Source organism: Malus sylvestris, chromosome 9 (assembly GCF_916048215.2).
Source record: "Malus sylvestris chromosome 9, drMalSylv7.2, whole genome shotgun sequence".
In the NCBI taxonomy this organism is placed as follows: domain Eukaryota; kingdom Viridiplantae; phylum Streptophyta; class Magnoliopsida; order Rosales; family Rosaceae; genus Malus; species Malus sylvestris.
In genome coordinates, this window is record NC_062268.1 from 15,367,769 (window position 1) to 15,382,772 (window position 15,004).

Sequence of the window (15,004 nt, forward strand, 5' to 3'; positions counted from 1 at the left end):
TAGCAACAATTATTCGGCCGCCTACAATTGTTTGGTGTACTGTACTAGTAATATGTGTCTCTCAATCGTATACGTGGACCATACATGCACACACACACGCACGCATTTGTATATTATAATACATATGAAGCTGAAGACGAAGGCATTGCTTCTAACCTTAATTGTCTTCTATTATGTTTTTTGGTTTTTTGTTTTTATAGAGAAACCTCGACATGAGAGAATTTCATTAAAACAAAAAAGAAATTTGTATCTAGTCAGGATAGGACATAAAACTTGACTCTCATAATATAGAGCAATTGAATTGTCTTCTAATATTAATTATATATACATATATACCACGCCTCAACCGTTATAACATTTTTCAATAAATGCAAAATCGAGCATTCTATACAGAATTTGATGATTGAGAAAATATTTACCACAAGATTAATATTGTGAAGCTAAATGATTTAATAAGTAATGGAATGAGCTGATGAAATAAACTATAAAGAAGCAAGTGATGAATTGTCATGTTGGTTGTGGTCTTCCTTTTCAATCTACTGTGTTAGGAATTTAACTCCCTTCTTCGTCCCCCATCAACTTAGTATAAAATAGCACTTGTATTAAAAACAACTAATAAAAAGGGTAGCGTATCCTAACATTGTTATTGTTTTAATCTTGACAATAAAAGTTCGACCAAAAAAAAAAAAATTCTTGACAATTAAAGTCAATGGAAAGAGTACAAATTAAGACAATCTTAACAACAAGTTGACTTCATATTTAAACATTGAGAAAAAAAATGATGAAAAATAAATAACTGCCTATGCATGTTATGAAGGTTTGATTAAAAAAAGTGAATATAATATGTTTCGTAAATAATTGCATATGCATGCATGTTATGTACAAATTGTATTTTATTTTTTTTTAGTGTCGTTCAAGGATGCATGTATGAAGTGAAGACGAAAATAATAGGGTTTAAGTCATGACAGGAAAACAAAAGAGGAAAATAATAGTGTATATGCAATTAATTTAGTGGTAGAAAAAAAATTATTTCATGAAAAGTAAAAATTCTCTCTTAAAAATTGAACTTCTTTTTAATGTAATACCATATTGAAAATTTATCCTACAATACGGTTAACGGATTTACCGTCTGAACATTATGATCGAATTGTTCATACTCTTTATTATCATCATATTTGCCAAAAAAAAAAAAAAAAAAGAACATCCAATTTGGAAACCATTTAGTCATCTATAAGTGTTAAACCAATCAACGGTTATGGTAACAAATAGCATTATCATGATGAACTGTCCATTTGTTTTATGCATATGAATGGCTAAAGATTTCCAAATTGAATAATCATTTGCATATATAATTTTTAAATGATGGTAAATAGAATGAACAGTTCTAATTATATTGCTTGGATGATAAAAAAATAACATTCTTTTTCTATTGAGTATGTCTTCGACTATTCCTCAAGCCCACCAATTAGTTAACCACAACCATATTTTAGTCAATGGTTGTATAGTAGATATACCAAGTTACCGCTGTAAATCTATTATTACAGTGAGGGACGAGCAAAAATTTAGGACAATCATTGATCCTGAAAATTTCTAGGTCGCTAGTATAGGTAGGAGTACATGAAGAACCAAGGGCGGCCCTGAGGGTAGCCCAAGTAGGCGCCCGCCTAGGGCCCCCAAAAAAATTTATATCTTGTAATTAACATATAAATACAAAAAAAAAAGAAATATCATAATTCATTTGTTAGTGCAGTGGAAATGTTGGCTTCATTTTTCTTTGGAGTGTTGAGTTCGAAACATGATGTTGCCTTTCAGTCACTAGATTTTTCTTGTTTTTCAAATTTACTGCTAATCCATATGTCCAAATGCATATAAAGTTATAAAACTCTCTCTTTGTAATCTTTTTTCTTTCAACTTCTCATTCTCTCCATTTCTATCGAATGTTTAAACCAACTTCTCATTCTCTTCATTTATATTGAATGTTTAAACCAAAGATCATATGTCTTAAAGATTGTACTTTAAGGTAATCAAAACTTTAAATTTATTATACTCGTCAATCAAGTTTTATTGTTCTTCACTCTCAATCTTAGACTCTTGACTGCAAACATTTAGTACATTTGTATCTAAAAACGTGAATCGTGTAATGTTTAAATAATGTTTGTATATTTATCTTCTTTTGATATTAATTTTTAATGATATTTAAAGTGAAAATAGAACTTTTTATGTATTTAGCGAATTATTTTTTATACAAAGAACCAGAGATCAAAGAATTTTAGGGCCCCACTTCGAAGGCTCGCCTAGGGCCCCCAAATTTTCAGGGCCGGCCCTGTGAAGAACACAAGCATTATGCTTATAACAATTTCTAAATCTAAGTTTGAGAAGTTTATGACTTGCCTAGCGGCAGTGTTCCATTATTTAATTTAATTTACTCATGAACTTCGAATACAACCGTAAAACTAGAACTTGAATTATTCTATTACATATGTTGATTGAATCAACTTAATATTGATTACTAAAGTTTAACCAACCTAATAAGTAACAAAAGTCTGTCTTTTTATACTTATTTTTGTTCCTTTTCTATTTTGGTCTTCTCTAATTTGGTCGTAGTCAAATTTCAAGAGGAGTGGTTCTACGGTCAATGGCTAGCTATGACACTCAATCCCTCAATGTATGGACGAATTAGGTCTAGTAGAATCCACCGTTTACTAAACATGAAATCATCCAATTAAATATTTTGCAAGATTAATTCTAGTTTGTTGGACATTTGAATATTGTTTCCGCACGGCAAAACACTTCAAGACCTATATTACCATTTCATAGATAAATTTTATTTTCTTCAAAACCGTGGGTTAAAGGCAAATCATTCGCACCAACAAAGAAGAAAACATTACGAGAAAAGCGAGCAACAATTATTAAGATTAGTAGCTATTTCGTTGTTTTTGGCATAACAATGATGTTATTAATAATAAAAAAAAATACTAAAAGTAAGTAATAACCGCACCAGAATAGTAACTAATACATTAAAAATGTACATATTTTTTGACCTTCTGCCACATTTTTCTTTTTTTGTAACATCATTGTTACGTCAACAACAATAACTAAATAGTTAATTTTGGTAGTTGTTGCTCACTTTTCTTATAATAAAAAGCATCAAATCATGGAGATTAATCTGGTGTTGATGGTGAATAGAGCAATGAATTCTCCAATGTAACATTAAACGAGAGAGAAAATATCTACTTCATGTGGATTTGTATCATCTCTGTCCAAAAAGAATGAACATGCTCAATAATTAACTGAGATCATTTAATATTTAAGATCAGTTATACATATGAACCATGTCAAAATGTACTTTGAGTAAAATGTTAAAGTTGTTTTTTTTTTAAGTATAACTTTTATTAAATTTTAATTCGTTTACGTCTTCATTAAGAATATTAAATTAAAATTCGGGACCAAAAGCATCCCAATGAAAAGAACTTCCATGTGAGGCAACATACGAGGCTACAGCATGAGCAACGACATTTCCATTCAGCTTGACAAACACAAACCTCACACTTCCTAATTGAGACGCCAAATGACCAATATCATGGATAAGACACTCTAAAGTAGCATCTACCACATACTCCCTATTAAGCATACTAATTATCACCTGAGAGTCAGATTCAATCTCCACTTTATCACAATCCATCTCAATACATACCATTAACGCCACACGAATCACAGCAACTTCTGCCATCGCCGTATTATTGAACCAAGCCCGCTTTCCCACCTGCCGCTTGCTGCAATCCAGCAAAGTCCCTCATAAGCCCACCCATATCCTCCTTTGAGTGTTTTAGAGACTTGATTTAGTTAGGGACTAATATGATTTGATTTAATTAGAGATTTGATATGATTTGATTTGGTCTATGTTTCCTTGTTTTGTGAACAAAGGTTTGATTTTATTTATTTCTATTATTGCTCCATTGTATTCTTATAAATACCTTATTATGAAGAAGAATAAAATATTCCGAAGTATATGAGATTATTAAGAATTCTGAATTTTCCCTAAATCCTTTATTTTCATCTAAAGTTTCACTCAAATGCATGACACGCCACCTTCATTTTCTTTCTCAAATTAAACTACTGATTGCGTTATTGAACTGTCTCCAATAATTCAACAGATAAGGGTTGTACAGAATTGACCAATTAACTAGTAATCATGCAGCCTTAACTTAAAACTCAAAGTAATACAGCCTTCTGAGCTTTCATAGAAATTACAATTTCCATCAATCAAATTCTAGTGAGATTTTGATTAATATTTATTGTTGACTGCTTTGCAAATGAGTTGTTATCAAAATAAGGTTGATTTGAATCAAGAGTCATCAGATTGTTCTTATGAGAAGCACTAGAGGAAAGTTCGTGCAGGTGAGGTATGCAGCCAGCTTACCGAAATATTTTACTTACAGAAAGTCACAATTGCAGCACGCTATAAATTTGCTAATACTTCTGGTTTTCCATTACAATATACAACCACGCAAAATCCACTAATTAGATACCCGGCCCACTCTACTTTTAGTGGCAACAATGTCCCTGTCCAAAGCAATACAAATGAGGGTTACTTTTAGATGCATATTAAGGCTTCGTTTCGCAGCTCGACTGTATTGATTATTTCAGTTGAATAAAATAAGTAGTCATCAGATAGTACGATTAAATTAATGGGTTGTTTGGTGCCGTATCGAATTAATATCGTATTATTTATACTGGATGTCAGTGCACCGATAAGAGAACTTCGAAAATATATTATTATTTTTAAGAAAAAAATGATGATTAATGAAAAAGAAAAAGGGAGAAAAACAAAATTTTTAATTTGCATTCACAAACTTTTCTTCTAATTTCCCAATATTCTTTCACCTAAAAATGTAACTTCAACAACAACAAACACAGAACCAACTAAGCACCCAAAATATGAACAACCCATATCGCCAAAAGGAAAATTCCCAGATCGAACTTCGAAACATGCTGAGGACGATGAAAAATGAACATGGATTGACCTTCTGGAGATTTAGGGTCCTTCTGGAGATCTTTGAGCTCCTTCACATCCTTTTGGAAGCCATGCGAGGGTCCTTCTGAGAACAGAAAATTCCCAGATCAAACTTTGAAACATGCGGGGGTCCTTCTGGAGATCTTTGAACTCTTTCAAGATTTGCTTGGAAGCCATGGATCGACCTCGCAAGTCGTAACGGATCTCAGGAAGGGAGGAAGGGGCGTTCCTCTGAAGGAGAGAAGAAGAGAGAGAGAGAAAAGGAACTTGGCAAAGCATAGTCGGACTAATAATACACCGATTTTGGGGAGGATAATTAGTCGGGTGTGAGGAGTATTAAAGTGGTGGGGTTGGATATTTAGTCCGGGTATTATTTAATACGTTAGAGCATTAACATCTGATTCGGTATTATTAGTACTATCCAGTTTTATAGGAGTACCAAACGAGCCCTAAAGGTATAATTAACGTTTGCAACTTTGCACGCGCACATATATTTGGTAACAAAAAGCAAACTTCAAAGTATGGCAGCTTTCCTAGCAGAAAGACGCATGAATATACAATATACTGGTCACAACTTTTTAAGGCTTAGAATTTATCAACAGACTACAGTCATTTATGTACGTATAGATAATTGAAAATCGTAACTATAACACGCATGTGAATATGAACTTACGACCTACATGCATGAATGGTTGAAATATAGTATCTACATATGCATGCATGATTGGTTACACTAGCAAACACAATTATAACACGTGCATGAATGATTGCTAGTAACCTAAGTGCATGAATTATTATTGAAATGTATAGTATATCTAACTTGATCAATCTGCGGCCAAACTCCTAAGTCTCAATTTGAAGTCTTCAGAAGCAGGAATTAATACGCATATAAATAAATCTGATTACGAGTTACCAAGTGCTCTAATATTGCACTTGGGAAATGTCATGGAGGTCAATGTGGTCGTGGCCAAATTAAATAGTGTTGATTCTCTTGCAGTTTCTGGGTAGCTAGATGGTTAGTCGAACAGATTAACGCGAATCACTATGTTTAAGATATAAGGGGACAGATCAGTACACAATTTTTCAGACCATTTTTTTGTTGTCAAATACAAGATTATGTTTTGGATCTCCATATCCCACTCGGTCAGCTTTGATCAATAAATTGCAGTATGCTTACATGAAGTTTCCATGTCATTGTCGTCTATAGTTCTGTACTACTTTACTCATATTTCTACCAAAGTTTTCATCCACTAAATACAATATAGTATTATTCTTCACTATGTATGCATGCCAATTAAGTGGACGTATTGTATATAGAATTTGGTAGACTTTACTTGACTATTAAATTCCAGTGTATTTAATATAGATTTTTAAGAGTATCTCCAAATGAGATGTTAAAATCCTAGATAATATGTCACTGTGCATATTTGACACAAAAGTCTCTTCAACCAAAGTGTTATTTACTGATCAAATTTGAAGGCTTTATGATTTGGAATCAAATTTGGCATCAATGTCAAATTTATTTTAATTCATTTTAATGGTGGGTCCCTTATTCCACTAACATTCCAACTTTTTAAACATTTTTTTAATAATTACAACCATTTAAAACTCTATTTAAATAATAAAATAATATTTAACAATTCAGCTGGAGAAATACAAAATTTGACATAAGGTTTCAGATTGCCACATCAGTCATCAATTGTAATTTGACCCTTATAAATTGACATTTCATTTGAGGATGGTCTAAAATGTCGATAAATCACATGTATTAAATAAAGACTTTTTTTTATCTAAAATATCTACAAAAATCTTGGGTTATTTAATTATGACTTTTTGTGAGGTTTTTTTTTTTTTTTTTTTTTTTTTTGGGAGAACGACTTTTTGTGAGTTTGGCAAAAGTCTAGCTGTTCAAAATTTCATCTGCTTTAAAGGATTTTAAAAGCCATGAATTTCGATGGACTTGGTGCTTTCATCGTAAGTTTTTGTTATAGTAAATCCAACCTCTTCCCTTTAAGATTTTGATGGATTTCATTTTTCTCAATTCTCTATTGGTATACTGTGTCATCCACCATAATGCAATGACTATTATTATCAACTTCAATTACCATGTCACCTTATCACCTTATTATGACCATCTCCTCTACCTCCACCACCGCCAACATTGACATCATCATCGCTACCATTGTCATTCCAATGAGCGTCATCGCCACCTCTACTTTGACCACCACCATATTGCATGTATACAATTGATGAAGTTTATCAGTTTACCTTATGTCCAATAAATTATCGTTTATATGATATTTTACTCCATAACATATATTTTTGCTCCTACGAGATTGTTCTATTAGTGTCTTGTTATAAACACATTGAAATTTCAATGAAAAAACAAATTTGAAAATGCTTTTTGAATAAGCATACAGTAGGTTTTTTTTTTTTCTTTCTTTCCAAAAAAACGTTTGTAGGAGTCAAAAGCATTTCCAAATTTTTATCTCAAACGTCTTTTGCCTTTCAGAAACAAGCACAAAACATATGTACGTATTCAATAAAAATATAATAATAGGTTCTTGATATTTGACCAAAAAAAACTAGGTTCTTGATAAATCATGAAGAACAAAAAGAAAAGAAAAGAAAAAAAAAAACTTACCTCTTTCAAACAATAAATATTAAGAGAGACAATCCAAAATAGAACTCCGAATGTAAAAGTAAATGCTTTAACCATTTAAACTATAAGTTATCAAATACCATAATAAAACAAAATAAAACTTTTTCTCGTGAGGAAATGTTAAAAGTTATCAAGGTTAATTAGTGATCAATAGCGGTAGTGAGTAAAATAATTAGCATGAAACTATGAATAGCCTAAAGATTTAGGATTCCAATTCCTATTTTGTAACAAAAAAGTGTATATATTAAACAAGAACCAAACAAAGTCAAGGAGAAAAATGAAATATTAGTTTATAATACGTTTTTCAAAGACTTCATATTTTATCAAATCAACCATGGACCATAGATTAGTAAAGCTAATCCCCTTCTCCAACAATCAACTTCACACTCATGAAACTTTTCAATACACACGGACGCAGTTGCCATTTCTACAGAAGACAAGGAGACACTCGTCCTTTGCAACCAACATATCTTAGTTTCTTATTGGCTTCCCCACGTTACCACACCGCGTCTTTACTCGGAAACCTGAAACTCGTTTTTGACTCGGACCCGTTTAATTTCTCTCTCTCTCTCTCTCTCTCTTTGAATTCGTCCCCAGAAAAATGTTTCCCAAAAACAAAAATACAAAACACGAAGCCAACATTAAAAGTCCAAGTATTTTTCACAAGCACATATTTTAAAATAAACGTGTGGACGGTGGTGCGATCGAACTTTTCTCTTGCATGATCATTTTCTCTTTATATATATACCAAAGCAGAAGCACCAACTCATCATATTCTTCATATTCCATTGACAAATAAATCATCCCACTTCTTCTGCAGCTACCATTCTTTTTTTTTTTCTCTGCACAAAGCAAGGTAAAAAAAGATTCAACTTTCTCGAACAAATTTAAGTTTGCAGAGAACTAAGGAAGAAGAAGAAGAAGATGGCACTGACTAAACAAATCATGGGCAGTTCTCTGATTGAAAAATCCGAGTTTTTTTCATCATCTTATAAGTTGTTTTTGGCAAGACCAAGTTTGGTGCCTTCGCAGAGGACGGCGGTGCATTTGAGAAGGTCACAGAGGGGTCCTTTGGCGGCCATCAGTGAAGATTTGGTGAAGATTGTGCCTGTTTTTTCTGCTGAGAAGCCTGTGAAGTTCAAGGTGAGAGCTGTTGTGACTGTGAGGAATAAGAACAAGGAGGATTTTAAGGAGGCCATTTCCAAACACTTGGATTCCCTCGCTGACCAAATTGGTAGAAATGTTGTTTTGGAGCTTATCAGTACAGAATTAGACCCAAGTAAGCAACTTTACTACCTGAGTTTTCTTAGAAGAAAATGATTTACTCACACTTTTTTTTTCTCCTCTTAACTCTGTCGGTTGATTTTTTTTGTTTATTCAATTTGAATACTAAATATAAATATGGGTGTGTGAGTGTGTGGAAATCACTTAGAAATATTAAAGTTAACTTCTTTAAGTACACTATTTAAAATTGTACTAAGATTTGTTTTTCCTTATTTTTGGGTTTTTTTTCCCTAAATTTTTGTAGGAACAAAGGCCCCCAGGAAAAGCAGTGAAGGTGTGGTAAAAGATTGGTCTAAAAAATCAAATCTAAAGGCAGAGAGGGTGAATTACACAGCTGAGTTTATGGTGGACTCAAATTTTGGCGTCCCAGGAGCAATCACAGTTACAAACAAGCACCAAAACGAGTTCTTTCTGGAGACCATAACCCTTGAAGGTTTTGCCTGCGGTCCACTGCATTTTCCTGTAAATTCCTGGATTCAATCTAAGAAAGATCACCCTGGGAAAAGAATAGTCTTCTGCAACAAGGTAGATTCCATTTTTCCATTTCCCATCGATTTTGCTTGGCCTACGTTGGAAAGTCAAACCTAATTTTTTTATTTTAGGCTTTGAATATATCTGCAAGTGACTAATAATTTAGGTGGGTATATTTACGTCAGACAAGTTGAATGGTTCAGTTCATACCTTCATGGCAAGCGGCCTGTAGCATTTACAGATATTATTAATTTTCTTATTTTTATTTTTGTCTAGCCCTCATTGGGCAGTCAAACAGATACTGATTGATATATTAGGCCCTACAGAGCATTACCCACTACCATCATTCCAGTCCTTTTGTTCTATATTACTTAATTTATTACATAATTTTTATTTTTGGCAGCATGTTTAAATGCATTAAATAATTATTGACTTTTATTTAATTTTGAGCAGCCATATTTACCAGACCAGACCCCTGAGGGGCTTAAGGAACTGAGACAGAGGGAGTTGAAGAATCTGAGGGGTGATGGCAGTGGAGTTAGAAAATTATCAGATAGGATCTATGACTATGGTTTGTATAATGATTTGGGAAATCCTGATAAGGGAATCGACTTTGCTAGGCCTACACTTGGTAAAAAAATCCCCTACCCAAGAAGATGTCGCACCGGTCGCCTCCCTACAGATACTGGTAAGAAATGCTCACTCGTTAGACCGTCTGTCACATTATGTTGCCAAACTGCTATCTTGATAACTTAAATTTAAATGGTCTACTTGCTTTGTTTGTACCACAGATATGCAAGCGGAGAGCAGGGTTGAGAAGCCACTACCAATGTATGTGCCAAGAGATGAACAATTTGAAGAGTCAAAAATGGACACATTTTCATTTGGGAGGCTCAAGGGTGTTCTTCACAACTTGATCCCCACCCTTATGTCCAGCTTCAAAGCTGACAAAGACTTCCGTGGATACTCCGACATCGACAGCCTCTACAGTGAAGGCGTCCTCCTCAAATTGGGTTTGAAGGATGAATTCCTAAAGAAGCTTCCGTTGCCAAGTATGGTCAGCAAATTCCAGGACTATAACCAGGGCGTTCTCAAATATGACACCCCCAAGATCTTAAGCAGTGAGTTTCACTGATCAACATGTTCTTAATCAATATAAACCCCTCAATGTGCCCACTGAGTATATAAAAATATGATTGCGCAGTCAATGTGTGGGCAAAATAATAAACTCTAAATAACTAATTAATGACTCAAAAGCCATGATTAATATTTTGATTAACTTAGATATTATTCCATGTGCAGAGGACAGGTTGGTTTGGTTGCGAGATGACGAATTCGGCCGCCAAGCAGTTGCAGGGGTTAATCCATTAAGCATTCAGAGGCTTAAGGTTTTTCCACCGGAAAGCAAACTTGATCCTGTGGTTTATGGGCCATTAGAGTCTGCTCTCAAAGAAGAACACATCTTACCGAATCTCTATGGCATGACTGTTCAACAGGTACTGCTCATTATCTCTTTTTCTATTTTAATACTTCCGATATTTTTTTAAGGAAGCTGTTATTGACATTCTGATCGTCATCTGTAGTGTTGTTAGTTTAAATTGGCATACGAGGAGTTGGAATAACTTTTTCCAATTTTTATGGGACCTTACACCTCCTTCATGAACCATATTTTGTAATGTTGTTGCTCATTTTTGTTTTTTGTATTGTTTAATTTTGCAGGCATTGGATGAGAACAAGTTGTACATAGTGGATTACCATGACGTATACCTTCCATTTCTTGATCGGATTAATGCTCTGGATGGGAGAAAAGCATATGCAACTCGTACCATTTATTTCTTGACACCTACTGGAGCTCTGAAGCCCATCGCCATTGAGCTTACCCTCCCCAATACAGGACCAAGTTCAAGATCAAAGCGTGTTTTGACACCTGCTGTCGACGCCACCACCAACTGGATGTGGATGCTTGCTAAGGCGCATGTCTGCGCCAATGACGCCGGCGTCCACCAACTCGTACACCATTGGTACATAAATTCTCTCTTTTGTCATATTAGCTTATTTTATTATGTGATATTTGATTATATATTATCAAAATTATTCATACCAATTTATGTGACCGACTTAGAGTTACTTATTTTATAATTATATATAATTTTGTTGCAAATGTTGTTTGTGCTAAAAATTTGTTGCGTTGGTTTCAGGCTACGTACCCATGCTACCCTAGAGCCGTTTATCTTGGCAGCACATAGACAGTTGAGCGCAATGCATCCGATTTACAAGCTTTTGGATCCTCACATGAGATACACACTAGAGATCAATGCACTGGCTCGCCAGAGCTTGATCAGCGCTGATGGTGTCATCGAGTCATGCTTCACTCCAGGTCGGTATGCCATGGAAATCAGTGCTTCAGCGTACAAAACCTGGCGCTTTGACCATCAAAGCCTTCCTGCAGATCTTGTACAAAGGTAGGTGACTAAAGATATAGCATGTTGCATGCGTTTCCATTAGGTTTACTATTTCCTGAATGTATGGTTCCAATTTACAGCTTGACAATATAAGTCTGGTTAGCTTACGCTACCGACATATACTATATGTTTTTATGTTCTTCGTCTAATTTATTTGGTTTATTATTTTGTAATGTAGGGGCATGGCAGTGCCTGATCCAACACAACCCCATGGTGTGAAACTTGTAATGGAAGACTACCCATATGGCAGTGACGGATTACTCATCTGGGGTGCAATCGAGAACTGGGTTCGAACCTACGTGCACCACTACTACCCCGATTCAAGTGTAATCCGAAAAGACAGAGAGCTGCAAGCATGGTACTGGGAGTCCATCAATGTAGGTCACGCTGATCTCCGCCATGAAACCTGGTGGCCTTTACTGTCCACAGCAGATGACCTAGTCTCAATCCTCAGCACATTGATCTGGCTAGCATCAGCTCAACATGCGGCACTTAATTTTGCACAGTACCCTTATGGAGGTTACGTCCCCAACAGGCCACCCCTGATGAGAAGATTGATCCCGGAAGAGGGTGACCCAGAATACGCAAATTTCATATCAGACCCACAAAAGTTCTTTCTCTCAGCTTTGCCAAGCGTCCTGGAAGCCACAAAATACATGGCTGTGGTGGACACATTATCGACACATTCGCCGGATGAGGAGTACCTCGGGGAGAGGCAGCAACCGTCTACTTGGTCAGGGGATGCTGATGCGGTGGAGGCATTTTACAAGTTTTCTGCTGAGATTAGAGAGATTGAGAAGGAGATTGATAGGAGGAATAGTGATCCAAATCTTAAACACAGGTGTGGAGCAGGAGTTTTGCCTTATGAGTTGCTTGTACCAAGTTCCGACCCTGGGATTACATGTCGTGGTGTGCCTAATAGTATTTCGATATGAGTCTCAACAACATTTAGTTTATTATTTTGAGGTGGTGGAGGCAATTACTGACCATTCTCTATAACTTGTAATTAAATCAGGCTATTTTTGTCGTTGGGTTATCTATTGGGATGTATATGTTAAACAATTTAATCGTAATTAATAATGTTCTAGAAGTTGGTCATTTTCTCTCTATTTTCTACCATCGACTTCTTTTTAATTATATTCCTCTTCTATTGTTTATTGTGTTGTAGCAAAAGCGAACATTGCTAAAATTTTGAACAATTATATAATCAATCGTATATATGGTTTAGCAGTTGATGATGCACCAAGTTGAATACTCTTGTTGACAAATTTTTATGATCAACAACCAATTATTTTTCCTACCAGAATAAATAAGTACTAATTAATTAGAGAGCGAACAAAAAAAAAAGATCGTGAATTTTACAAAATTTGGTTGTAAATTATTACACTGTTTTAAGAGAAGTTTAAGATCACCTCAATTAGCAATGAAATCTTCCATAGGAGCAGGGCAGCGGAATATCACTGAAATAAATTGTTAGAGTGACCAAAATTTTGAAAATTTGCCATTCAAGTGGTAACAACGGAAGCTCCCTAAATTATTCCTCACTGTCACGTCCAAAGCTGAAATGATTCCAAGGTGGAATTTCCACCAAGCGATTGAATTCAAGCATCGGGAATATTTTCTCAAAAAACTTGGCAGAAAGTTTTGGTTTCCATAAATATAATTCATCAATGTGAGGTCTACTAAATCTTACCATCATGTAATGTTTATCCTACGTTGGCTAAAACCTTACGTTAATTATATGTTGAAATGTATTTTTTTCATTTGATTTCTATTTTTTATAAAGTTGAAAACATGAGTTTTTGAGTTTCAATTTACGGCCATCAACACTAAGAGTTGAGAAGATGGGTTTGGGGGTTTGGGTTTCGCTTTGTAGGTGGTGGTGAAGCCTCACCTTGAACTTAAAACTCTGTTCTTGGTTGAATATTTCAATGGAAAAAAAGTGGTTTCCCAACTTGAGAAGGATGTGAGTGTTCTCAACGATAAGTCACCTTTGAGTATAACACATCATCTCCATAGTAGAGCTTGGCAAGCTCATCCTCCACCACTTCGGGCCACACAAATTGTCCATCACCATTCTCTATACCTATGGCAGCTTCATCAATACCCCTAGCATTCCTGCCTAAGTGCCACATATCACAATATCTGCATAGAAAGAAAAGTTATTATTAGTTTATTTTCTATGGTGTTTTAAGTATAGACATATGAAAAGTTATTATTAGACATATGAAATGAAAGCATGTACTTTATGCTTATGCAAATACAATCATGGGCGCATGGATATCAAGAAAGTAAATTGGAGATTCATAAACAAGTAGAAACTTCATCAAACTATTCAATTGGGATTTTATTTTTTAAATGGGTATAAAGATAAATTCACATTTTGAATTGGATTTATGAGGGTATAAATAGGTATAAAATTGGTTTTAAAGTGATATTAATTTTTTCATTAAAAATAATATAAATGTTATATGAGTTCAAATAAAATTTTCCAAAAAAAAAAACACGAATCCATGGCCTCATTCAAGCCCTCCATTCCCCCACCAGTGACTTTTCTACCTCCGGTGAGGTCCATGTCATCATGGGTCCTATGTTCGCCGGCAAAACCATCGCCCTACTCCGCTGGATCAAGTTGGAGGGCAACAGTGGCAGGTAAATTTTAAATATTTGGTTAAACCCAAGTTTGATTTGTGAAGATTTTGGGTAGAGATTTAAGCTTTGTGTAAGGTCGTGTTAAATCGGTACTAAATTTCCCTTAAATTTAATACTTATTTATTTATTTATTATTATTTTTTATGTGTAGGAATGTGGCAATGATAAAATCGAGTAAGGATACGAGAGACGCCATTGATTCAGTTGTGACACACGACGGGGTGAAGTTTCCGTGTTGGGCGTTGTCTGATCTGTCGTCGTTTCGGCAGAACTTTGGAGGAGATGCTTATGACGAGGTAATTTTGGAGCTGGGTAAGTGTTTAATCATTGTTGGGTTTATGTCAATTCTTCTCTTTTTATTTTTTTAATAATTATTTGGGCTATTGTTTTACTACTGGATGTTGGACCTTTGATTTCTGTAAAACATGTTATGGCATGGTAAAACAATTAGACGAAGAA

General features: G+C 34.7%; 1 protein-coding gene across 1 annotated transcript; it reads left to right on the top strand.

The window, feature by feature from the left end:
• Positions 1-8,442: 8,442 nt before the first annotated feature.
• Positions 8,443-12,991, top strand: LOC126582402 (linoleate 13S-lipoxygenase 3-1, chloroplastic-like). Its single transcript, XM_050246545.1, has 8 exons — positions 8,443-8,955; positions 9,205-9,485; positions 9,885-10,119; positions 10,223-10,552; positions 10,734-10,927; positions 11,151-11,452; positions 11,630-11,893; positions 12,072-12,991. The coding sequence occupies exons 1-8, from the start codon at positions 8,601-8,603 to the stop codon at positions 12,826-12,828; spliced, it is 2,718 nt and encodes a 905-aa protein (XP_050102502.1). The 5' UTR covers positions 8,443-8,600; the 3' UTR covers positions 12,829-12,991.
• Positions 12,992-15,004: the final 2,013 nt, after the last annotated feature.

Coding starts and splice junctions, on each gene's coding strand:
- LOC126582402 (XM_050246545.1), top strand. CDS start 8,601: ATGGCACTGACTAAACAAATCATGGGCAGTTCTCTGATTGAAAAATCC. Junction 10,928..11,150: donor ATGGCATGACTGTTCAACAG/GTACTGCTCATT, acceptor TTAATTTTGCAG/GCATTGGATGAGAACAAGTT. Junction 11,894..12,071: donor CCTGCAGATCTTGTACAAAG/GTAGGTGACTAA, acceptor TTTGTAATGTAG/GGGCATGGCAGTGCCTGATC.